This window comes from Scyliorhinus canicula, chromosome 1 (assembly GCF_902713615.1).
Source record: "Scyliorhinus canicula chromosome 1, sScyCan1.1, whole genome shotgun sequence".
NCBI lineage: Eukaryota > Metazoa > Chordata > Chondrichthyes > Carcharhiniformes > Scyliorhinidae > Scyliorhinus > Scyliorhinus canicula.
Window position 1 is genome coordinate 205,644,957 of NC_052146.1, and position 26,738 is coordinate 205,671,694.

Consider the following 26,738-nt stretch of genomic DNA (forward strand, 5'->3'; position numbering starts at 1 on the left):
AAGTGCATAAGGAGGCCAATCAGCCGCTCCCCGGCCTTTCCATAGCCTCGCAGTACCTTTTGTTCCCCTCAGCTACTCTTCATTTTGTGAGAAATACTTTCAAACTTGTCTCCACCACTTTTTGTCAGACATTCCATTCCGGGTCATAACCACTTGTTGTCTTTAAAAGTAAAAATTCCAAAGTGCTTAAATATAGGGTGAATTCTGTCAGTGATAGCTTCAGTGTGGAAACTTTGGTAAGGCGCTATAAAGACTACTGATGCTTGCTTTGTTGGGATTCTGAGGCTCTTTAAGGACACCACAGGTGAGCTAAAGAATCCCACACTTTCCCCGCAGAACCGCAGAATCTACAGTGCGGAAGGAGACCATTCAGCCCATCAAGTCTGAACTGGCTCTTGGAAAGAACACCCTATTTAAGCTCACGCCCTCTATTCTATCCCAATAACCCAGTAATCCAACCTAATCTTTTTTTTAAAAATTAGAGTACCCAATTCATTTTTCCAATTAAGGGGCAATTTAACGTGGCCAATCCACCTCCCCTGCACATTTTTGGGTTGTGGGGGCGAAAACCATTTAAGCATGGGGAGAATGTGCAAACTCTACACGGACAGTGATCCAGAGCCGATATCGAATATGGGACTTCGGCGCCGTGAGGCTGCAGTGCTACCCACTGCGCCACTGTGCTGCCCCGTAATCCAACCTAACCTGAGGGACAATTTATCATGGCCAATCCACCTAATCGGCACATCTTTGGACTGTGGGAGGAAACCGGAGCACCCAGAGGAAACCCACGCAGACACGGGGAGAACGTGCAGACTCCGCACAGACAGTCACCCGAGGCCGGAATTGAACCCGGGACCCTAAAGCTATGAGGCAGCAGTGCTAACCACTGTGCTAACGTGCCGCCCTTTTTTCCCTCCATTTTCACTTCGAACTTTATTAAAAATTTCATCCCTGAGGTCCTGAGCAAAATAAAGCTGCTGTTTCGTGGCGCAGCTTGAAACAAAACTGGATAATTGTGAGTGTAATAATAGATCAACACTCTACATTCATTAACACAGCAGGATGGGAGTGATAGCAGCAGTCTGTTTAGCTGTTGGAGATTATGGTGTCCGTAAACAGCTCACTGTTGTCTCTAAATGAGCTACAATACTTAAACAATTGGCAAGTAACCATCTCCAGGATCTATTATTGGTTTCCTGGGATCCAGCTGTGGTAGTGAGATTCTAAAGGTTTTTTTTCTCCTGCCTGTATACTGTGTTCCACTGTTAATGGATGTAATTCTAATAATTTATTAACCCTATTTCAAGAAGCTGATCTTTGAACATGAACACCTGAACAACCTGCTGCCTAGTTTAGTTTAGTTTTCGTTCTGTGCAATTTCTCATTTCCCCCCACCCGCCCCGGTCCTCCCCTCACCTTGTTCTGTTTCCATGGTAACTGAGATGTAAATTTGGTTGCTCCATCTCTGAAAAATGTTCACTGCTCTTTAACCTCACACATCTGTTTAGTTAGCCACATGAGTGCAACGCATGGGAGGTAGCTGCGAAGACTTAATGGGGCGATTTTGAGTTTCCGCTAGCTATGCACAGGATTAACGACGCGGCGCAAAATCCATTTTCATTTTCATTTCATTTCATTCAAATCCAGAGAGAATCGGAAAACACGATTGCCTCTGGGAAGATCGCGTTTCCCGATTTTTCCCGCCCCCTCACCAGTAATATTGTGAGGTTCAGGCCCACAAAGTGCGGGAACCTAATATATATAGATTTTAATGAATTTAAATATTATTATCGGGTCTCCCGCCAAATTATCTCCCTCACTAAATATTAATATCTTGCCACTATAAGCCACTGATGAAGGAGCTACTTTCCAAAAGCTAGTGATTCCAAATAAGCCTGTTGGACTTTAACATGGCATTGTAAGACTTCTTACTGTGCCCACCCCAGTCCAACGGCAGCATCTCCACAGCATGACAATAAACCACGTCAGCGAGGTTTACAACAGGTTTGGTCAAACGATAATCAGTTCAAAGGATTACTCCGGGGGTGCAGCGGTAATTATAGCCCCCGGGGGGGGTGAGACGAACATGTCTTTGCACTTCTCTGGCACTGCCTCTTACACAGATTGGCACTGCCAGGTTGGCATAATGCCAGATAAGCACTGCACTAGCTAAGTCCCATGCCAGATTGGCAGTGCCAGCCTCTGCCAGAGGGCAGTGTCAGTGGAGCCCTAGTAGGAGCCCTTGGGGTGGGGGATTCATTTATGTGTGGTGGGCCGGGGAGAGCAGGCATTGAGGGAATGGGGGAATACCAGCGATGATTGTGAAGAGGTTGGGGGGGGGGGGGGGGGGGGGGGAATGCCAGTGATGATTGTCAGGAGATTGGGGGAACACCGGCGATGATTGTCAGGAGATTGGGGAAATGCCGACGATGATTGTCAGTAGGCGGGTGGGGAGAGAGCCCCTGATACCGCTGTAGTGGGGACTAGTGGCTGTTAGGGTTCAGTGCTGATCGGGGCACCGCCGGCTCTATCAGACCCCGTCCCACCAGAGTGACGGCGTAAACCACAGCCACTATTTTCTTTTTCTTCAAAGAGGCTCAATACCTGGAGGGAAAAATGATCTGTGCAACTGGAGAGCTACGCACCAATTTTCAGTATGAGCCTGACAATTGTCAAATTCTGGTAAGATTCACCCAATGCGTTGTTTTTAACTTGTGAAGGTAATGCTGTCCATGATTTGGGAATACCGCACAGGCTTTCATTAGTTTACCTTGGGAGCCACATCCATGCACATTAAATCTGGCTTGGATCTTCCAGTTAGAATAGTGATGAATGCTGAGACCTTGGCTGCTGTTGAGCACCAGGATCTGGAGGAAGTCCTGACACACGCACATACACGGCACTTCAGCACAAACTTAAAAATTCCCATGGGCAGAGGTCCAATGCCCACAATTCCATGGACACCTCCGACACTGCATGGAAGTGACCCTGTCATCAGAGACTTGGGCTTGATGCCCTGAACATGCCCAGAAATGTACCCCAGGATACTTACACCAAGGGTGAGAAGTGATTTACAGCAGAATCTCTTTCGAGATTCTCTTGGTAATTAAAAGCAAACTTGCAGGGGCAAACCCCAACAAGGCCCACTGCCACACAACCCCCACAACACCCTCAACCCCTTCATATCCGGCCTAAAGGCAGGGCCACAGTTTTAAATCACATTCCGTAGCATCTGCATCGGCCTCACTGATGAAGGAAAATGGGCTCCATTATAGATATCACTGAAGAACATTAACACCAGAAGTTCTGTTTTTTTAATATAATGTTTGATCTCTTCACTTTGTTCTCTATGATCAATTAGAGATGTCTGTACAACTCACAAAAAAATTATCTCAGCAGAGAATTCTTCTGATCTTTAGAATCCTGGATCTTCTCATTTTTACTCAGAGAACAATTGCTAGCATTTGCCTTGTTCTTAATTAGACATGGGGAGACTGGAGAAACTGGGGTTACTTCCCTTGGAGCAGAGAAGGATTAGGAGACATTTAATAGAAGTGTTCAAATTTAGATGGAGATTCGATAAATCGGGGAAAGAGCTGATTTTTACTTGCAAGAGGGTTAAGGGGAAAGCAACGGGGAACTTGTAAGATTATCAGTCAAGCTCATAACATGGTTCATATTCGTGTGCGACATCTGTTCATGTGCAAACAAAAAGAATATGTTCAAGCCTTGTGTCTTTTTTGAATTACCTGGAACCTTGGGGAGTCTATATTTCTTTGTTGTTTTCTCCATGGCAACACCATAGCCAATCGCAGTTGGTTTTCCCCACGAACCAGCAGCCTTTTCTTCCCTAATAGAAATAGTTGTTGTTTGAAATTTGGCATCGTCCACTCTTTCCTCCATTGAGAAATCTTTGCTACCTGTCCTAATATCTCCTTAAGTAGCTCAGTGTGAAATTCTGATAAGCTCTCGAGAAGAGAACTTTTATTATGCTGTTAGTGTCAGCTGCGGCCCAGGTGGTAAAAACCTTGCCTCTGAGTCAGAAGTTCAACTTCTGCTTCTAAAGATCTGAGCACAAAAAACTAGGTTGGCACTCCAGCGCAGTACTGAGGAAATGCTGCACTGTCAGACGTGCTGCACTTCTGATGAGATCTTAAACCAAGACTCCCTGGCTGCGCTGTTAGGCGATGAAGGAAAAAAGGGAGATGGTGGCACAGTGCTAGTTTCTTTCGACTCATGATCCAGAGTCCCAGGCTAATGATCTGGGGCCATGGGTTCAAATCCCACCATGCCAGCTGGTGGAATTTAAATTTAATTAATACAATCTGGAATTAAAACGTCTCAGTAAAGAAAAAATAAGAAAGAACATACAGCATAGGAACAGGCCCTTTGGCCCACCAAACCTGCGCTAATCTAGATTCCTTATTTAGACCTACTACTTATTGCCCAAACAATCTGTATCCCTCCATTCCCCGCCCGTTCATGTGTCTATCAAGATATATGTTAAGCCTTGCTATTGTGCCTGCCTCCACCACCTCCACTGGCAACATGTTCCAGGCACCCACCACCCTCTGCGTGAAAACTTGCCACGCATATCTCCCCTAATCTTTCCCCGTCTCACCTTGAACCTTTGCCCTTTTGTAATTGAGTGTTCCATCCTGGGAAAAAGCTTCAGACTATTTTGTCCTGTCTATACCTCTCGTAATTTTGAAGACCACAATCAGGTCACCAAAAGAGAAAATGCTGGAATATCTCAGCAGGTCTGGCAGCATCTGTAGGGAGAGAAAAGAGCTAACGTTTCGAGTCCAGGTGACCCTTTGTCGGAGGGTCTTCCAGACCTGCTGGAATTTTCCAGCATTTTCTCTTTTGGTTTCAGATTCCAGAATCTGCAGAATTTGCTTTTACCTCAATCAGGTTTCCCCTCATCCCACATCTTTCCAACAAAAGCAATCTTGAGTATATTCAACCTCTCCTCATAGCTAACACCCTCCAGACCAGGCAACATCCTGGTAAACCTTCTTGGCACTGTCCCCAAAGCATCCATATCCTTCTGGTAGTGTGGCGACCAGAACTGCACGCAATATTCTCAATGCGGCATGACAACCATCATCAATTGTTGCAAAAAAAAACATCTGGTTCACTGATGTCCTTTAGGGAAGGAAATCTGCCATCCTTACCTGGACTGGCCTTCATGTGACTCTTAGATTTATTCTAATCTAAGAACAACCTAACCTACACCCCTTCAATTTACTGCTGTCCATGTGCCTGTCCAAGAGTCGCTTAAATGTCCCGAATGACTCTGACTCCACCACCTCTGCTGACAGTGCATTCCACTCACCCACCACTCTCTGTGTAACGAACCAACCTCTGACATATCCCCTATACCTTCCTCCAATCACCTTATGTCCCCTCGTGACAGCCATTTCCGCCCTGGGGAAAAGTCTCTGGCTATCCACTCCATCCATGCCTCTCATCACCTTGTACACCTCTATCATGTCACCTCTCTTCCTTCTTCGCTCCAGTGAGAAAAGCCCTAGCTCCCTCAACCTTTCTTCATAAGACATGGCCTCCAGTCCAGGCAGCATCCCGGTAAATCTCCTCTGCACCCTCTCTAAAGCATCCACATCCTTCCTATAATGAGGTGACCAGAAATGGACACAATATTCCAAGTGTGGTCTAACCAGGGTTGAATAAAGCTGCAGTAAAACCTCGTGGCTTTTAAACTCAATTTCCCCTGTTAATGAAAGCCAACACACCATACGCCTTCTTAACAAACCTATCAACCTGGGTGGCAACTTTGAGGGATCTATGTACATGGACCCCAAGATCCCTCTGTTCCTCCACACTTCCAAGAATCCTGCCTTTGAGCCTGTATTCAGCATTCTAATTCGACTTTCCGAAATGAAGCACTTCACATTTATCTAGGTTGCATTCCATCTGCCACTTCTCAACCAAATTCTGCATCCTGTTAATGTCCTGTTGTAAACTGCAACAGCCTTCGACACTATCTACAACTCCACCAACCTTCGTGTCATTGGCAAACATACTAACCCACCCTTCCATTTCCTCATCAAAGTCATTTATAAAAAACGCAAAGAGCAAAGGTCCTAGAACAGATCCCTGCGTGACACCACTTTCACCAACCTCCAGGCAGAATACTTTCCATCCACTACCACTCGCTGTCTTCTTTCGGCCAGCCAATTCTGTATCCAGACAGCCAAATGCCCCGTATCCCATGCCCCCTGACTTTCTGAATGAGCCTACCATGGGGAACCTTATCAAATGCCTTACTGAAATCCATATACGCCACATCCACTGCTCGATCTTCATCAGTGTGTCTCGTCACATCCTCAAAGAATTAAATGAGGCTTGCGAGGCATTACCTGCCCCTCACAAAGCCATGCTGACAATCTTTAATCAAACCATATTTATCTAAATAATCATAAATCCTATCTCTCAGAATCCTTTCCAGAATTTTGCTCACCACAGACGTAAGACTGACTGGTCTGTAATTCCCAGGGATTTCTCTATTCCCTTTCTTGAACAGGGGAACAACATTCGCCTCCCTCCAATCATCCGGTACTACCACAGTGGAGAGTCAGGACGCAAAGATCATTACCAACGGCGCAGTAATCTCCTCCCTCACTTCCCGTAGTGACCTTGGGTATATCCCATCTGGCCCAGGGGACTTATCTATCCTGATGCTTTTCAAAATTTCCAGCACATCCTCCTTCTTAATATCAACCTGAATGAGTCTAACCTGTTCACTCTGTCCTCAGGCGCAACAAGGTCCCTCTCGCTCGTGAACACTGAAGCAAAATATTCATTTAGGGCCCCCCTACCTCCTCAGACTCTGGGCACAAGTTCCCTCCATTAACCCTGATCAGCTCTACTCTCACCCTGATCATCCTCTTATTTCTCACATCAGTGTAGAATGCCTTGGGATTTTCCTTAATCCTTCCCGCCAGGGCTTTTTCATGCCCCTTCTAGCTCTCCTCAGTCCATTTTTGAGTTCCTTCCTGGCTACCTTGTAACTTTCTAGAGCCGAGTCAGATCTTTGCATCCTCAACCTTACATAAGCTTCCTCCTTCCTCTTGACAAGAAGCTCCACTTCTCTTGTCATCCAAGGCGCCTTAACTTTACCATTCCTTCCTTGTCTCAGTGGGACAAAACTATCCAGCACTCACAGCAAGTGCTCCTTAAACAACCCCCACATTACTGTTGTGCATTTCCCCGATAACAACTATTCCCAATTTATACTCCTCAGCTCCTGTCTAATAGCAGTATAATTTCCCCTCCCCCAATTACATACCTTCCCATACTGTCTGCTCCTATCCCTCTCCATGACTATGGTAAAGGTCAAGGAGTTGTGGTCACTGACACTGAAATGCTCTCCCACCGAGACATCTGACACCTGGCCTGGTTCGTTGGCAAGCACCAAATCCAATATGGCCTCCCCATTAGTCAGTCTATCTGACAAGCTGCAGTCGTGCGTACTTTTCCTACCCAACACTTTCTCACTTGCACTACCTTTTGACAGTAAGGATGTAGCCTGACCTGGGTCTGAATCTGTGATTAATGAAATATAATTAATGAGGGGCTGGTTAGCACAGTGGGCTAAATAGCTAGCTTGTAACGCAGAACAAGGCAGCAGCGCGGGTTCAATTCCCGTACCGGCCTCCCCGAACAGGCGCCAGAATGTGGTGACTCGGGCTTTTCACTGAAGCCTACTTGTGACAATAAGCGATTATTATTATTATAATTCAATCTAGGACTTTTTGCAAATTCTAATTCTGGTGGTATTAGTCATTTGTGACCAATAAGACATGACTTTTACCCACAAAGGAATATTTACTGCCCAGTGTTGTTTTGTTCGTTTTATCACTTTAATCTATCCATAACCCGGCAACATTTGTTCTTGTTCTCATTTTCAATCAATTAGTTTGAAAAAAAATCAGCTTCTTCTTTGGGCGACTCATCCACAAGTGCAAACCATTAAATCAAACTTTGCTGTGTGTATTGTTCATGAGAGAAACTATTTTAGTTGTGAGACTAGTTACCTGGATTTGGCCAGTCTATTTGTTAAACAACTAGCTTGGCCCGATTATAGCTGCAGAGTAAAAGGTTAATGGCTATGTTATTTTGAAACTGATGTTAATGATGATTTGAGCATGGCATCTGAGGTGGAGGACCAAGAGACAGAACAGTCTATGTCCAGAACACAATATACCTACCATGAAGTCTTGGATATACATAACTGTATACAGGTAATTTCAAGAGAAATGTTTTTTTGGATTTATTCAAGGGATGTGGACTTCCTATTTATTGCCCATCCCTAATTGCCCTTGAGAAGCTGGTGGTGAGCTTCCTTCTTGACCTGCTGCAGTCTATGTGGTGTAGGTACACCCACAGTGCTGTTAGGGAGGGAGTTCCAAGATTTTGACCCAGTGACAGTGAAGGAACAGCGATATATTTCCAAGTCAGAATGGTGAGTGGGTTGGAGGAGAAATTTTATGTGGTGGTGGTCTCATAGGACTGCTGTCCTTGTCCTACTAGATGGTAGTGGTCATGGGTTTGGAAGGTGCTGTCAAAGGAGCCTTGGTGAGTTCCTGCAATGCATCTTGTAAATGGTACACATGGTTGCCACTGTGCATTGATGATGGAGGGAGTGACTGTTTGTCGATGGGGTGCCAATGAAGCTTGGTCCTGGATGGTGTTGAGCTTCTTAAGTGTTGTTGGAGCTGCACTCATTCAGACAAGGAGAGTATTCAATTACACTTCTGACTTGTGCCTTGTAGACTTTAGGAAATTAGGAGATGAGAACCCACCACAGGATTCCCCATCTCTTATCTGCTCTTGCAGCCACAGCATTTGTATGGATAGTCCAATTAATTTTCTGGTCAATGGTAACCCACCAAGATGTTGATTGTGGAGGATTCAGCAATGGTAATGCCATTTAATGTCAAGGGGCAATGGTTAAATTCTCTCTTGTTGGAGATGATCATTGCCTGACACTTGTGTGGCATGACTGTTACTTGCCACTTGTCAGCCCAAGCCTGGATATTGTCCAGGTCTTGCTGCATTTGGACATCGACTGCTTCAGTATTGGAGGAGTCAAGAATGCTGAGCATTGTGTAATCATTAACAAACATCTTTGCTTCTGTCCTTATGATGGAAGGAAGGTCATTGATGAAGCAGCTGAAGATGATTTGGTCTAGTATGCTATCCTGATGAATTCCTGTAGTGATGTCCTGGGACTGAGATGATTGACTTCCAATCATGACAACCATCTTCCTTTATGTTAGATATGATAGCGGGGAATTTTCCCCCAATTCCCATTGATTCCAGTTTAGCTAGAGCTCCTTGATGCCATAGTCTGTCAAATGCTGCCTTGATGTCAAGAGAAGTTACTCTCACCTCACATCTGGCATTCACCTCTTTTTTCCATGTTTTAACCAAGGCGGTATTGAGGTCATGAGTAACCCTGGCAAAATTCAAATTGAATATCAGTGAGCAAGTTAATGCTGAGTACATGCCACTTGATTGCATCATTGTTGACCCCTTCCATAACATTACTGATGATTGAGATTAGACTGATGGGGCAATACTTAGCCAGGTTGGATTTGTCCTGCCTTTTATGTGCAGGACACACCTGGACAATTTTCCACATTGCCAGGTGGATGCCAGTACTGTAGCTGTTCTGGAACAGCTTGGCTAGGGGTACAACAAGTTCTGGAACTTAAATAATCAAGACTATTGGCGGAACATTGTCAAGGCTCATAGCCTTTACAGTATCCAGTGCCTTCAGCTGGGCCTTGACATCATGTGGAGTGAATCGTATTGGCTGAAGACTGGCATCTGTGATACTGGAGACCTGCAGAGGAGACCAAAATGGATCATCCGCTCGGCACTTCTGGCTGATGATTGTTGCGGATGCTTCAGCCTTGTGATGTGTTCTGCTCCTCCATCATAAAGGATGGGGATATTTGTGGTGCCTCCTACTCCAGTGAATTGTTTAATTGTACACCACCCTTCACGGCTGGAGATGGCAACACTGCAGAGCTTAGATCTGATCCGTTGGTTGTGGAATCACTCATATAGTAAATTAAACCTCATTGAATTAGAAGACAATATAAGTAAAAGACAACAATCCAAACCAATGGCTACTTGAACAAGGCTGCTTTATCCTTCCGTTCAATCACGTGCTACTGTAAATCACAGTGTCTTGCACACAGTTCCCATAATATCATTGGGACTATGGACATATTTGCTCTTCGTGTTTGGTGATATATTCACTCAACATTTTTAATGTAAATTTGAATTGAAGTAGTTACACAGAATAACATTGATACATTAGGTATAGAGGTGCCCCTTTTCTTTGACAGAGAGAAAATGCATTGGGAGGATAGATATTAACATAAAGGAAGTTCACTTTGCTAACTTTTTGTTCAGAGGAAGGCGGATGCAGAGGACACAAGCCATAGATTAATCAGAAAATGTAGCACTGGGAGTGAATTGTACCTGCTGAATTAAAATCGCTGAATTAAAATGGACCACTCTGTGATGGCTGGCATTTAGATAAAAAGACTCATCCAGGATATTGAGGATGTACGTTTTTGAAGCATCAGCTGAATTTTTCCACACAGTGTTATATTGCAGATTAATCGGACCGCACGGAACGGTTTGGTAAAATGCGGTAAAATCAATTCAATATCTGAAAACCTGACAAAATCACTGTCTGATTACAGGGAAAAGACAGAAATTATCCGATCTTACATACATGAAGTGGTGCAGTCAATTAAAAGGGTGAGTAGGAAATGTTTTTATTCTGCTTCTGTCCGCTGAGGTTTTGTCAAATATTTACCATCCCTGATGCCCCGATCTTGGTCAGGGAAGTTGAGAAACTGGAGAACAGAGAGATTTTCTATTTTCAGCTCACTGGCATCAGTGTAATGCACTATCAATTATGACAAGACGAGAGTAGAATGTAATCGAGGCTTTATTACACAGAGATGTGTGGCCTTCCACAGCAGCTGACAAAATGGCTGCTGTATGGAGAGCACACATATTTATACTCCACCTACTGGGCGGAGCAGGGGCCCGGAGTAGTACAGGGGCCTTACCGTAAAACCCATATATACAGTATAATGCATCAGTGGTGACTACCACACAGTGTCAGGTCAGACATGCCACAACCAGATGTAAGATAATGTTCCCCATAATCAACGGTAGGCCCTGGCTCCAATCTCAAAAGAACAGTTCACTCATTTTCTATAGCCATTCCCCTCAACGTACACACCTGGAGTCCATCTAATTTTCACCCCCTTGAGCTACTGGAACAGTGTACACAATCATGGGGCAGGTTTTTTGTGTGAATTTCTCATGCCTGAGAAAATTTCTACCGCCCAACTCTAACCTCCAGAGCAGCTTTCAATTTCCTTGCCTCTTGTCCACCAGCCACATTGGCACCAGCATCGTCTTTAGTCAAATCAACCACTCCTGTGCCATGCTGTCTGCAGAACCCTCGCAAGGCTTTGCTTGATTGGAGCTCTGGCTGGAGGCCACTTGACTTGTGTCATGCCCTGGCCGTACATTTAAGCAGATATAAACTTATCCACCTTGGGCAGCAGTGCCTGTCCTTATTGTTGGACAAAAGTCACTCTCTTTGGTGCTCTCCCTGTACCCTCTACTTCTAGCCCCTTGAAAAGGGCACTGAGAACTTATTTTCTGAAAGAGGACAAACGTATGAGAATAAGACATTTTTGTTTTCAGATGCAGGTTGAAACTACGCAAGCCCACGTAGTTTACAATGTTGGTGACTAACAGAAAAAGAAGCTGGTATGGACTCAACAGCCAAGTGACCTCCTCCTTTGCCAGAATACCTTGAACTGTGTGTCTAACTAGAGCTAGATAGGAGTCCAATTTGAATGAAGCATACTAAACATACAGTTACATTTCTTACCTCCAACATCAGTTGTTTGTTATGTGGCAGAAATTAGGATATTTGTCTAAAACGTCAGCAGGCATTTATTTATCTTTCACACAATGGTAATTCATTTACACAGTTTCATTTTAACAGCTCATTTTGAAGTAAGGTTTACCAAACTCCAAACTATTCTTGTTTATTTTAATGTACATGTTCCATGTACTTGTCTGAAACCATGGTCAGGACATTATTAGGTCTCCTAATTATCAAGTAAAACACAATGGAAAATTAATTAACTCCTTAGCAACCGGGGGAAGGGCCAAATCTCTTTGTTTTCTTTTTCTTAGCTTGATTGGGGGGGGGCTCATTCAGGAGAAAAACCTTTAAGTTAAGGCTTCTTTGGGGTTTAAAGTACATACAGTTTGATATAAACGGATAACATAACTTGCTTGCCATCAACAGGCAACACAGTAGTTAGCACTGCTGCCTCACAGCGCCAGGGATCCAGGTTCAATTCCGGCCTTGGACGACTGTAAGGAGTTTGCACTTCCTCTCCATGTCTGAGTGGGTTTTCTCCGGGTGCTCCAATTTCCTCCCACAGTCCAAAGATGTGTAGGTTAGGTGGATTGGCTATGATCAATGCATGGGGTCACGGGGATAGAATGGGAGAGTGAGCCTAGGTAGAGTTCTCTCTCAGAGAGTCAGTGCAGAACTGATGGGCTGAATAGTCACCCTATTAACTGTAGGGACTCTATGTGAAACTGTCGATTATCACTTCATAAACCTGCAGTAACTGTATCTCAATTGTTAAATGCAATTTGTAGATAATCTCATCAAACCTCCCCTACGTACAAAAAGCTGGCAAGCATAGAGAAAATTAAAGGGGCAGAAACATCAAGTAAAGTCACACAAGTAAACTCCACAGAATACAAGATAACTGATGCATAAAAGTAAATAAGGCAGTCTTCTCAACGTAAACTCATAAACTATTCCAGCTGAGCTCTTGTCCTGTTTTTAATGTTTTAACACATGAGGTAATGGCCCATATGTCCAGCAGAGGGAGCCAAGTCCATAAGGTAATGATGTTCTTCAGTGAGGAGGATAGAAGAGAACTGGATGCCTAGATCTTGTAAAAGGTCTGGATATCTCTTGTATGTTTATCAAATCCAGCTTCATGCAGGATGCTAATGTTGCCTGAACTCCCCAATAAGATTATCCATCCTGGATATCTGTGCCTTGTTAAATGGACAACAAAAGTTGTTTTTAGCCATCGAGTTGTATCTTTGTTAACCACTGAACGAGAGGTTTGGCAAATACTTTTGTTTAAGGAAAGGCAGACAGCTTTCCTGGCACAGCCATGTTGTGCCAAATTTGAACCCTGACCCCAGTGACATACTTCCAGCTCATTCTCAGTGATAACATGCCACTGCTGACGATGTGACCATGGACCTCACACCCCGACCACCCCTCCAGGGCCCACCCACTCTTGCCACTTCCTTCACCCCCCCCCCCAACCTTCCCCCTCTGATTTCTCACTTTCAGGCATTCAAGAAGTACCACCTGACCAGCCACAGCAGCCTAAGGAAGAAGAGAGAGAGAGAGAGAGCAACAGCACAGCACTGATAAAGAGCCCCCCCCCCCCCTCCCCCCTCCGTCACTTGATCTGCCACTCGCAGTCACACGCTCAGACACTGGCACTGGCACTGCCCATACCCTGGAGGCCAGTATAGATTTGGGATCAGCACAGCTGCAGAGGCCCTGTTGTTTCTGCCCCCTCCATGCAGCCTTTCATGTGGGTCCTCTGCCCTCCTTGTGGGGACATTTAAACATTTCCAAACCTTGGAGCTCGCCACAACACCGCCAGAAAACATTTCGGCGTCCTTTGAAAATGCAGAGGTTTTCCAAAAAGACTCTTGATTGCAGGCATTGCAACTGCAGGAGGCGCATTCATCAGACATGAAATCACAGTGCCTTTGACAGCTGCTGGCAGCACAGAATAGAAACAGCCAAGGTATTGAGCAATGTAAAGATATTTAAACACGTTCAGATTCAATAAAATGTGTTTTCCCACCGTGGTTAAGGATTGTAGCTTTCACAGAGTATCGAGCTCCAAAAACACCCGCTCAGAATCTGGGGCCCGCAATTGCCATTTGCTCAGTGCTCTGCTTGCTCCCTCACTGGATGCCCCACTCCCGCCCCCTCATTGCCTCCTTCACGTTCACCGTGCTGTTCTCTCACTGTCCACAGACAGCAAGCAGGCCAGCGAGCTAAGCAGCCAGAGGTTCAGAATGGGGTGGCAATTTGGGCGGCATGTGGAGTGAGAGATTGGGTGCTGAGCGGGCGCACAGTGATGACATCAGCAGCACAGGGCATGAGGCTATGTGTGGAAAATGTGCCGACTTCATGTTCCAGGGGCACAATGATGATGTCAGCGACACCAGCTTCCTGCCCCACTGTGTTGGCAGGAGATTTAGTCCATTCAAGATGACCTAACCTGCAAGCTAGGTGCCGGCCCTTTAAGTAAGGCTGCTAAAGGGGCCTTCTTTATTCTCCCAGCCCTAATTGCCCTTAAGCTGAGTGATTTGCAAGGCCATTTCAAAGGGCAGTTGGGGTCAGCCACATTGCTGGGGGTCTGGAGTCACATGTAGGCCAGGCCAGTTAAGGACGTCAGATTTCCTTCCCTAAAGAGACATTGATGAACCAGATGGGTTTTTACAACAATTGATGATAGTTGTCATGGTCACCATGACAGAGGCTAGTTTTATAATTCCAGTTTCATTAATTGAATTTAAATTCCACCAGCTGCCGTGGTGGGTTTTGAATCCACGTCACCAGAATGTGACCCTGGGCCCCAGAAATATTCATCCAGCCACATTACCATTCCATCATAGTCTCATCCCACTTTTGTGGAGAGTGACACTCCATGTCTTGACCTGCAACTGCTGGTATTCTGACGTAGGATCGGCCAGTTTAGATGTTTGGGCAACTCCTCTTCACCACCTTCACCACCTTCCCGATGCAAACTGGCTTTTTCAAGAGGTCAAATCACGCCGGTCACACCAGCTGTATGTGGCCATGCAGCGAAACGACCCTGGGCCACCCAAGCACCTCTCTCTCCGGTGGTGCTACAGGAATGGAATTCACGTCCAAATAGACAAATAAAAACTCGGGCCGATGCGGATTTGATGGAATGAAATGGCATTAACCTCAATGGGCATGAATATCTTAAAAATAGGATTTTTTAAGCAGGAATCTGCATCTGTTGACGGGATCTTTCATTCCCAATATTCCAGTGTTTAAATTGAAACCATCTGTTTCAAGTCTGAAAAGCAAAAAGGAAGAATGTAGACTATTTATTTTGGGTGAAGATGCATCACTCTGATGTGGCTTCTTTACAAGGTTGGATAAGTTTCAATGATGTAAACAGAAGAGGAGACTATTTTTCACTCCGACTGTTTACATTTTAAGAGAATGAAATGCCTCTTAACAATGTTTCATTTTCCGGTGATTTTTACAGATAGTTTAGAGGGGATGAGTAGAAATGTTCACGTTTACCAGAGATGTTAGCCACAGTTTCCACATTGTTCAATAACATGGGCAGTTTGAAATGGAATGGATAAAAACATGGGACCCGATTCTCCGCTCCCGACGCCGGGTGGGAGAATCGAGGGAGGGCCGGGCGACTCACGACACGCCGCCCTGGCACCCCCCGCGATTCTCCCACCCCCCGCTTGGAGAATAGCCGCTCGCCGTTTTTCACGGCGACCGCCGATTCTCCGGCCCGGATGGGCCGAACGGCCTGAAGTTCCCGACCTGTTCACGCCGGCGGTAACCACACCTGGTCGCTGCCGTCGTGCACATGGCGCCAAAGGTTCTTTTGTGGCTTGTGGGGGGCGGAGAGGGGAGTGAGCGCCACGGCCGTGCTCGGGAGAGGACTGGCCCGCGATCGGTGCCCACCGATCATCGGGCCGGCGTCTCCAAGAGACGCACTCTTTCCCCTCCGCCGCCCCGTCTTGCGGGGCAGCGTAGGGGAAGATGGCAACCGCGCATGCGCGGGTTGGAGCCAGCCAACCTGTGCTTGCGCGGCTGATGTCATTTAGGCGCCTCCGTCGCCGTCATTCTCGGCGCACCGCCTTGACGCAAGCGTCAAGGCCTGGCGGCCGAGATTTACGGAGCACCGCTCCTACCCCCTGGGGGGGGGGGGGGGGGTGAATAGGGTGTGAGGAGCGGCCTCCGAGGCCGTCGTGAAACTCCCTATGCCGCACAGGAGCGGAGAATTCTGCCCATGGCGTGTGAATGAAAACTATTTTTCAAAAACAGGTAGCCGTGAAAGAGATAGCACAAGTTAAGTACAGAAATGGTGGGATGGTAGCATCCCACCGAGGTTAACAAGGCATTTACAAACTTTTACTGAGGGTTATACACCTCCGACTCCCGGAGTGTGACTCGGGGATGGAATACTTCCTTGACAGATTGGATATACCGGTGGTAGATGAGGACAGGAAACAAGAGCTGGAAGCACAGCCAGGGCTGGGCGAAATCATGGAATGCATCAATTCCATGCAGTCAGGGAAAGCGCCAGGACCAGATAGATTCATGGTAGACTTTTCAAAAAAATCCTCATGCAGCGTTGGACCTGCAGCTGCGGGAGATGTTCAACAGCTCACTGTCGAAGGGGGCCCGACCGCCCACACTGGCCCAGGCTTCGATCTCATTGATCCCCAAAAAGGACAAAGACCCAACAGAGTGTGGGTCATGCAGACCCATCTCTCTCTTCAACACTGATGCAAAAGTCCTCGCGAAAGCACTGGCGAGGCGCCTGGAGAGTTGCCTGCCAAAGGTGATCGCAGAAGATCAGGCCATGTTTGTCAAAGGCAGAAAACCAACAGCGAACAACAGACGCCTACTGAATATAATAATGACCCCCATCTAGAGAGAGGACACCAGTGGTGATCGTTTTCCTGGACGCTGAGAAAGCCCTCGATCGAGTAGAATGGAGGTACCTCATGGAGGTGCTTGAACAGTTTTGGTTCGGAGTGATGCGCCTGTACAGTGGTCCTATGGCAAACGTGCGGATGAACGCCACCAGCTCCAAATACTTGCAGCTGCAAAGGGGAAGAAGGCAGGGGTACTCGCTATCCCCGCTCCTTTTCTCACTGGCAATCGAAACGCTGGCTACCGCCATTAGAACGGGATTCGGAGAGGGGGCAGAGAGCATCGAGTCCCACTCTATGCAGATGACCTGCTCCTCTACATGTTGAATCCCCTAGCCAGCATGGGAAAGATAACTGAACTTCTTAGGGAGTTTGACGCCTTCTCAACCTGGGAACGAGACAAATCCTCCCAGTGATCCCTTCAGAGGGAGGAGGGGAGCTGGAGGAACTACCGGTTAAAATGACACACACCCAAGTTCAGATACCTGCGGATCCAAGTGGCCCACACCTGGAAGAGGCTCCACCAACAAAATCTCTCCAGCCTTGTGGAGGAGGTGAAGGGGAACTGCAAAGATGAAATTAAAATGAAATGAAATGAAAATCGCTTATTGTCACGAGTAGGCTTCAATGAAGCTACTGTGAATAGTCCCTAGTCTCCACATTCCGTCGCCTGTCTGGGGAGGCTGGGACTCACTTCCTCTTTCGCTGGCGAGAAGGGTACAGACAGTCAAAATGAACGTGCTGCCTCGGTTCCTCTTCGTATTCAGATCACTCCTGATCGCCATCCCCAAACCCTTCTTCCCCAGGATCAATAAGTTAATCATGGCCTTTGTCTGGGGTGGGGGGGTTGGAAAGTTCCTAAGATAAGGAAGACCATCTTAAAGAGGGGGGGAACGTATGGGAGGCTTGGCCCTACTGAACCTCCTTCTACCACTGGGCGGCAGACATAAAGTGGCTGAGGGGGTGGCTAAGGGAACCGGAGGCGGGCTAGAGGCCCGCCGTCTCTCCGAGCGCTGGCCATCGCACCACTCCACCCCCCCCCTCCCCCGCCCAACACACACCACACAATCCAGGAGCCCAGGGCTAGTAGCCACCCTAAGGACATGGAACTAGTTCAGGCGCCACTTCAAACTTGGCAAGATATCCATTGAGGCCGCCCATTTGCAACAACCACAGGTTCTCACTGGTGAGGATAGATGCGACATTTGGGACATGGTGGGAAGACAGAGAGATGCTATCAGTAGAGGACATGGACGTGGACTTCTGGTGGTGGCCATGGAGGAGTAGGTCGCACATTTGATAGTTCCCTCCTGTAACGAACTTTTGGACCTCTTTCCCTGTTTTTTTCGGATTTTATGCAATAAATCGGTGAAGAGTCAGACAGTAAGGAGAAATCCCCCACCGGTGTATGGAGAATTGGACCAGAAGTGGCCGTGTGAGAAGGCAAAGTCCTATAAGGGAGACGCAAGCAGAGCTGGCAACGTGGGAAAGCATGGCGAACAGCAAGGGCCGCGAGGAGACGGCACAGTGGTCGACGGGGCAGCTGGTGGAGTTTTTTTGAAGATTGCTTCGCCAAGCTGAAGAAGGACACACTGGACCCGATTAAGGCTTCGGTTGATCAAGTGGTTCAAAATCAGGAATCCCACGGGAGAGCAATCCAGGAGGTGGAGAAAAAGGTGTCCGAGCACGAGGAGTATATAACCGTGCTGGAAAGCAAGGTGGGGATGATGAACCACCACCAGAAAAGAATGCAGGAGAAGCTGGAGGACCTGGAGAATAGGTCCAGGAGGCAGAATCTCAGAATTGTGAGCCTCCCTGAAGGCAGTGAGGGATCGGATGCGAGGGCCTATGTGACGGACATGTTGGAGAAGTTGATGGGGACTGGGGCATTCCCTCGGCCCCTGGAATTGGACAAAGCGCACAGAGCCCTCGAGGAAGCCCAGAGCGAACGTGCTGCCAAGGGCCATGGCGTTTTCACCGTTTCATGGACAAGGAACACGTTTTGCGGTGGGCCAAGAAAGAACAGAGAAGCAAGTGGGAGAACTGTGAGTTGCACATCTATCAGGACCTGGGAGCAGATTTGGCCAACTGGCGAACAATGGGGCTGGTTTAGCACACTGGGCTAAATCGCTGGCTTTTAAAGCAGACCAAGGCAGGCCAGCAGCACGGTTCAATTCCCGTACCAGCCTCCCTGAACAGGCGCCAGAATGTGGCGACTAGGGGCTTTTCACAGTAACTTCATTGAAGCCTACTCGTGACAATAAGCGATTTTCAGTTTTCATTTTCATTTTCATTTCAATTTTTCAACTGGGTTCAATCGGGCAAAAACGACCCTGTTTAAGAAGGGGGTGAAGTTCAGGATGCTGTACCCAGCCCGTCTGTGGGTTACACACGAAGAACGGGACTACTACTTTGAAACGCCAGACGAAGTATGGACCTTTATTAAAGAAATGAAGCTGCTTTGCTGACAGGGGAGGAACTGTTACAAGGGGACAAATGGGAGGTCGGGAACTGTGACAGCCCGAGTGGGGACTCGAGGAAGCAGAGGGCGCGAGCTCGAGGCTGGCCTAAGAAGGGTGATGGCTAATTGGCAGGGGGGCGTTGGAGGTCCCCCATCCAGGCTGATCACATGGAGCGTGAGAGGACTGAATAGGCCGGTCAAGAGGGCTCGCATGTTCGCACATTTGAGGGAACTGAAGGCGGGCGTGGCAATGCTACAAGAGACACACCTAAAGGTTACAGACCAGATGAGATTGAGGAAGGGGTGGGTTAGCCAAGTGTTCCACTCAGGACTGGACTCAAAGACCAGGGGCGTAGCGATCTTGCTCAGCAAACAAGTGGCATTCGAGGCAGGGAGAATCGTGTCAGACAAGGGCGGTAGGTACATGAAATGAAATGAAAAATGAAAATCGCTTATTGTCACAAGTAGGCTTCAATGAAGTTACAGTGAAAAGCCCCTAGTCACCACATTCCGGCGCCTGTTCGGGGAGGCTGGTACGGAAATTGAACCGTGCTGCCGGCCTGCCTTGGTCTGCTTTAGAAGCCAGCTATTTAGCCCAGTGTGCTAAACCAGCCCCTGTAATGGTGAGTGGGAAGCTGGAGGGGGTTAGAGTGGTACTTGTGAACATATATGCTCCGAATTGGGACGACGTGGAATTTATGAGGCGGGTATTAGGCAAGATCCCAGACTTAGAGTCACATGACCTGATCATGGGAGGGGACTTCAACACAGTCATTGATCCGGAATTGGACCGGTCAAAATCCAGGACAAGGAGGAGGCCGGCCGCGGCAAAGGAATTGAAGGGGTTTATGGAACAGATGGGGGCAGTAGACCCATGGAGGTTTGCACGTCCGAGGACGAAGGAGTTTTCCTTTTTTCACATGATCACAAGGTATTCTCTCGCATCGACTTTTTTATTCTGAGCAGGGCGCTAATACCGAAGGTGGTAGATACTGAGTACTTGGCAATTGCAGTGTCTGACCATGCCCCACACTGGGTGGATCTACTGGTTAACATGGAGAGTGAGCAACGCCTGCTGTGGAGACTGGATGTGGGGTTGCTAGTGGACGAAGCCACTACCCGGTGGAATTCTATAAGAATATTTCAGAGATATTGAGCCTACTGCTGGTGAGGACATTTAACGAAGCAAGAGAGAAGGCAGTCCTCCCCCCCCCCCCCCCCCCCCCCCCCCCCCCCCAACAATGTTGCAGGCCTCGATTTCATTGATCCTGAAACAGGAGAAGGATCCGGAGCAATGCGAGTCATATAGGCAGATTTCTCTACTGAATGTGGATGCCAAACTGCTGGCAAAGATACTGGCCACAAGGATAGAGGACTGTGTCGCTGGGGTGATCGGGGAAGACCAGACGGGATTTGTTAAGGGCAGGCAACTCAAGGCCAATGTTCAAAGGCTTCTAAATGTTATTATGGTGCCCTCAGAAGGAGAGGAGGCGGAGGTGGTGGTAGCGGAGAAGGCTTTTGATTGGGTGGAGTGGAATTACCTGTGGGAAGCGTTGGAAAGGTTTGGGTTTGGTGAGGGCTTTATTGACTGGGTACGGTTGCTCTATCAGGCACCAGTAGCGAGCATGCTTACAAACCGGCTGAGGTTATTTTTTTTTTTGAAGAAATTATTTATTGATAAATATGTAATGAAGTTTTAGTGTAAACAGAACCAATATGCTGAACCTTACCAGCCTGGCAAAAGTTATGTTCATACAGAGTTTTGCAGCAAAGTACAACCCATTACCAGTAATTGAAAAGTAGTCAATGGTTAGATTTTCCACTTCTGCTCTAACTAGCTCATAATTTCCCTGTCCATCAAAATGAATGGGATACAAATAGTGGGCCGGTTAGCATATCATAAAACCCGACAGGATGTTCACCAGGAAGTTTCTTCTACTTAAAGTCTTTTAAAACAATAAAAAAGTTGCAAAGTATATATACAAACTCCATAATGATACTACAAAAATAATTCTGTTTTCTGAATGACCACTGCACCATTTTTGTAGTATGTTAAGAATTGTCTTTACATACAGAATACTTCTGCATTCATTTTTAAATTTCCTGCTTCTATTTTCCACTATTGAAGGTAGAGGATCAACTGAACACTATGATTTGTACATCAAATACTGTATTCACTTGACAGTTCTTCATATGACACTGAAAATTATAGTCACAAGTGTAATGTTTGCATGAAATGTTATCTGGTTAATCTGGTTGGTGTGCTAGAAAACTGCCTGTGAAGAATATATTTGTCAGTTGTTCCTGTTCTAGATCAATGTCTGAAATTTATTAAAGCTAGAAATTATTCTCTGTTCTAACTTGAGCTTGTTTTTATAGTTTAATCACTGTTGGTGCTCTGTTGATGCAAAAGATTTTCAATAATCATTTGTGCCCTTATATTTTTTTAGTAGTTCTCTTTGAGTCATTTTTCCGTGGAGAAGGAGACCGGTTAGCTTTCACCCTACCTTTTGATCCTTGTTTATAGGGTTGAAAGCTGTTTTTGTGATTATTTTTCTTTTTCCGGTGTTTTTCTGTTAGATCTAAATCCTCAGCCTCTTCTCTTTGTCTACGGTCATAAGTTTGTCTTTGAGATGGTATAGCATTCTCAAGGGTATTGATAAGAAACCGTTTGTTGGCTCCTGGCAGAGGACACTTCATCCAGCCCATGGGTCCCAGAGCTTCAGCCCTGGCTTTTCCCCGTTTTGCCTCTGTAAAAAGTTCTTCCACAGCTTTTCTCTCGAGCGCGCCATCTTTCTCCTCTAATGCAGTTTAACCTTGCGAGCTGTTCGGTTAACTTTTCAAAGCAGAGTCTCAGTGCGAGTGCTTTCCTGGCCCGGACCAAGCCGGCGCGTGAGGACCCGAGATTGGGGTATTTTAAATTACACCGAGGGACGAGGCAAGGGTGCCCCCTCTCGCCGTTACTGTTTGCTCTGGCATTAAAGCCATTGGCCATGGCGTTAAGAGCCTCTAGGAACTGGATAGGGCTGGTTCGGGGGGGTGGAGCACCGGGTCTCGCTCGACGCAGAGACCTGCTCTTGTATATTTCAGACCCGTTGGAGGGGATGGGGGAAGTAATGCGAATCTTGGGGGAATTTGGTAATTTTTCGGGGTATAAATTGAACATGGGGAAAAGTGAAATGTTTGCGATCCAGGCAAGAGGACAAGAGAAGAGACTGGGAGAACTGCCGCTTAGAATGGTAGGGAAGAGCTTTCGATATCTGGGAATCCAGGTGGCCCGGGAATGGGAGGCACTGCACAAGTTGAACCTAACCCGGTTGGTAGAACAAATGGAAGGGGACTTTAAGAGATGGGACATGCTGCCGCTATCACTGGCGGGGAGGGTACAGACCGTGAAAATGACGGCCCTCCCCAGATTTCTGTTTACCTTTCAGTGCCTCCCCATCTTCATCCCTAAGGCCTTTTTCAAGCGGGTGAATAAGGTAAATTTGGGCTTTGTGTGGGCGAGTAAAACCCCAAAAGTGAAAAAATTGTTGCTGGAGCGCAGTCGGGGGGAGGGTGGATTGACGCTGCTGAACTTCTGCAATTACTACTGGATGGCTAATATAGCCATGATTAGGAAGTGAGTAGTGGGGGAGGGGTCGGCATGGGAGCAGATGGAGGCGGCGTCCTGTAAAGACACCAGTTTAGGAGCACTGGTAACCGCACCTCTGCTGCTCTCGCCAGCCCGATACTCCACAAGTCCGGTGGTAGTGGCGGCTCTGAGGATATGGGGGCAATGGAGGCGATATAAGAAAGTGGAGGGAGCATCAATTTGGACCCCAATTTATAATAACCACAGGTTTGCACCGGGTAGGCTAGATGGTGGGTTCCAGAGCTGGCAGAAGGCAGGAATTAGAAGGATAGGGGATCTATTTATAGACGGGAGCTTTCCCAGCTTGAAAGCTTTGGAGGATAAATTTAAATTGCCAGCAGGGAATGGGTTTAGGTATTTGCAGTTGCGGGAATTCCTGAGAAAACAAGCGCCGGCCTTTCCGCTGCTGCCGCCACAGGGGTACAGGATGGAGTAGTTTCCAGTCCCTGGGTGGGAGAGGGGAGGGTATCGTAAATTTACCAGTAGCTTTTGGAGATGGAGGATACCACAGTGGAGGAGTTTAAGGGCAAGTGGGAAGACAATCTAGGAGGAGAGATAGAGGCGGGTCTATGGGCGGATGCCCTAAGCACAGTTAAAACCTCCTCATCATGTGCCAGGCTTAGTCTGATACAATTTAAGGTAATCACCGGCACACATGACAGCGGCTAGGATGAATAAGTTCTTCAGGGTTGAGCATAGGTGTGCGAGGTGCGCGGGAAGCCCTGCAAATCATGTCCACATGTTTTGGACATGCCCGAAGCTTAGAGGGTTTCGGCAGGGTTTTGCTAAGGCAATGTCCACGGTGCTAAAAACATGAGTGGTGCCGAGTCCGGAGGTAGCGATCTTTGGAGTGTCGGAAGAGCCGGGAGTTCAGGGGGTGAAAGAGACCGACGTCTTGGCCTTTGCCTCCCTGGTAACCCGGAGACGGGTCTTATTAATGTGGAGGGACTCAAAGCCCCCAAGTGTAGAGACCTGGGTTAGTGACATGGCTGGGTTTCTCAGTCTCGAGAAAATAAAGTTTGCCTTAAAATGGTCAATGTTAGGGTTCACCCGGAGGTGGCAGCCGTTCGTCGACTTTCTCGGGGAAAATTAAAATGTCAGCAGATGCAGTATTCTGGGGGGGAGGGGGGTGGATTGTTGTTGTATGATTGAGGTGTGTGCAGAATAGGCTGGGGGGGGGAAATGTTTATTTTACGATGTTGATGTCGTTGTTTGTTACGGTTATAAAAAATTTTAAATACCTAAATAAAATCTTATTTTTAAAAAAAAGAGGACATGGACGTGGACGATAGACTGCCAACCCTGGGGGAATTCAGAGAGAGGCTCCAACTTCCGATAGGGAACGAGCTCAGGTACCTGCAGCTGCATGAGATTCTTCGCAAGGAGACAAAAACATTCCCGCAGACACACGTTTCTGAACACAGTGGTAGGGCTGGACTAGTTAGAAGATGACAAGTGTGTTGACAGCTACATATGACTCATGGAATAGGTCAGGATCCCACTGGATGAGACCAGATGGAAATGGAGGGAGGAGATGGGCATGGAGTTAGGGGGAGGACTCTGGATCGAGAGGCTGCACAAGATCCTCCTCCTGTGTCAGGCTAAGCCTGATACACCTCAAGGCAGTACACAGAGCACACCTCACCAAGGCTTACATGAGCGGATGATGTACTACTGATACTAGTCACTCACGTGTTAGACCCTCTCTTGAGAGAGAGAGGGAGAGGAGAGGTTGGAATCATGCCTGAGAGCTACAAGCCTACTCTGTAACCCGTTTAGCAGTAGTACTAATACACAATTGTTAATTAGGTACCAGAATATGTCCACAATTGTCTGACAACGAAGTCCCTTGCCTCGAGACCCAAGACAGGAGGACCCAATCTCAGAGCTAAATGATGCGGGTCATTCGCGCATCTTGACCCCTGTGAGCCTCAGGTGTGGCTTTTATGACAAAGTTGGTCAAGCACCTTTATTATCGACGATAAAACATTACCGTCGACTTGCAATAATCCATCGCTCTTCCCACATTGCATCGATAGCATTTCACACTTCTTTCTTGTTTCCCTAGTTGGAAGATGCTCAGTGCAAGAGACAAGAGAAACTGGTGGACAAACACAAAGAAGTGCGTCAGCAAATTCTGGATGAAAAACCCAAGGTACAATTACAATTAATATAATTAAATTATTCATAATCAAGGAGCTTAAACATCTGGCTGCCAGTAACACATAAACAAGCCTCCAAGAATGCAGCATAAATGATGTATTAAGGCTTTTTTTTGTTAGTCTTTGTCCTATCTGATACAATAAGATCGGAGTGTTTTTATATATATATATATATACAACTGTGATCAGTCAGTCAGACTAACTGTTTATTTTGTTTGGCCTTTTTCTTTCTGGGGGACTAGTTTTGTCAAAATATCTACCATAATTAGCACTGAAGTTTATGCATATTTGTATTAGAGGTTTGTACAGCGAAGGTTCACTAGATTGGTCCCTGAGATGAGTGGGGTTGTCCGACAATGAGAGACTGGGTAAATTGAGTTTATATTCTCTGGAGTTCAGAAGAGTGAGAGGTGATCTCAGTGAAACCGACAAAATTCAGAAGGGGTTTGGTAGGGTGGACGCTGAGAGTTGATTCCGCTGGTCGGGGAATCTAGAACCAGGGGGGCACTGTCCCAGTATCAGGGGGGGCGATCATTTAGGACTGAGATGAGGAGAAATTACTTCACTCAAAGGGTTGCGAATCTTTTGGAATTCTCCACCCCAGAGGGCTTTGGATGCTCCATCGGTGAATATATCTAAGGCTGCAATAGAGCGATTTTTGGTTACTCAGAGAATTAAGGGAGCAGGCGGGAAATGGAATTGAAGGCCAAGACCAGCCATGATCGTAATGATTGGCGGAGCAGGCTAGATGGGGCCGAGTGTTGTATTCCAACTCCTATTTCTTGTGTTCTTGTGAATTAATCTAACCATTTTGCGTAGCAAGGTTGTAAATGCATTTGTGCAGATTTTTATGGTTATTCCCATTAGTGAATTTATAAAATACACGTTCAATGAGCATTCTTACAATAAATACATTTCAGAATGTACTCCTGATGTTATCACACAGAGGTAGACACAGAAAGCTCGCCTCTTTGTGCCCCTGAAGGAAAAGAGTTCTATTGTACTGTGCGTACTTTGAGAACTGTCAACATTGAGAATGTGAAGAGGATACATTTTATGCCAGTTTGATAATGAGTTGAGGAAGTAAATGCTTCAGGTCCCTCATTTAATCCGTTACCAATTTGCTGTACCTATTATGCGCTATAGGCCAAAATGCAATTTCACTCTGATCATTTAGGGTGGCACAGTGGTTAGCACTACTGCCTCACATCTCCAGGGTCCTGGGTTCAATTCCGGTCTTGGATGACTGCCTGTGTGGAGTTTGCACTTTCTCTCTGTGTCTGTGTGGATTTCCTCCAGGTGCTCCAGTTTCCTCCCACAGTCCAAAGATGTGCAGGTTAGGTGGATTGGCCATGATAAATTGCGCCTTAGTTTCAAATAGGTTCGGTGGGGTCACTGGGTTAGGGAGATAGGGCTGAGGTGTGGGCTTGAATAGGGTGCTCTTACAAAGGACCAATGTGGACTCGCTGGGCTGAATTACCTCCTTCTGCACTGTAAATTCTATGATTCTATGATTCCCTAAAAACATTTATAAAGTCAGAGAATCTTAAATCACAAACTGAGGCCACTATTTAAAAGATATACGACTCCTCCTTCTGTTTCCCCACCTGGGGCTGGA

At 46.7% G+C, this 26,738-nt stretch overlaps 1 protein-coding gene across 3 annotated transcripts in view; it reads left to right on the forward strand.

The window, feature by feature from the left end:
• LOC119971165 (1-phosphatidylinositol 4,5-bisphosphate phosphodiesterase beta-1) overlaps positions 1–26,738 on the forward strand; it is a 983,652-nt gene that overhangs the window by 876,440 nt on the left and 80,474 nt on the right. For all 3 annotated transcript variants that reach the window (XM_038806377.1, XM_038806362.1, XM_038806370.1), the window contains 2 exons: positions 10,752–10,809; positions 25,027–25,113. In XM_038806377.1, coding sequence (XP_038662305.1) covers positions 10,752–10,809; positions 25,027–25,113 — 145 coding nt within the window. The remainder of the gene's footprint in view (positions 1–10,751; positions 10,810–25,026; positions 25,114–26,738) is intronic.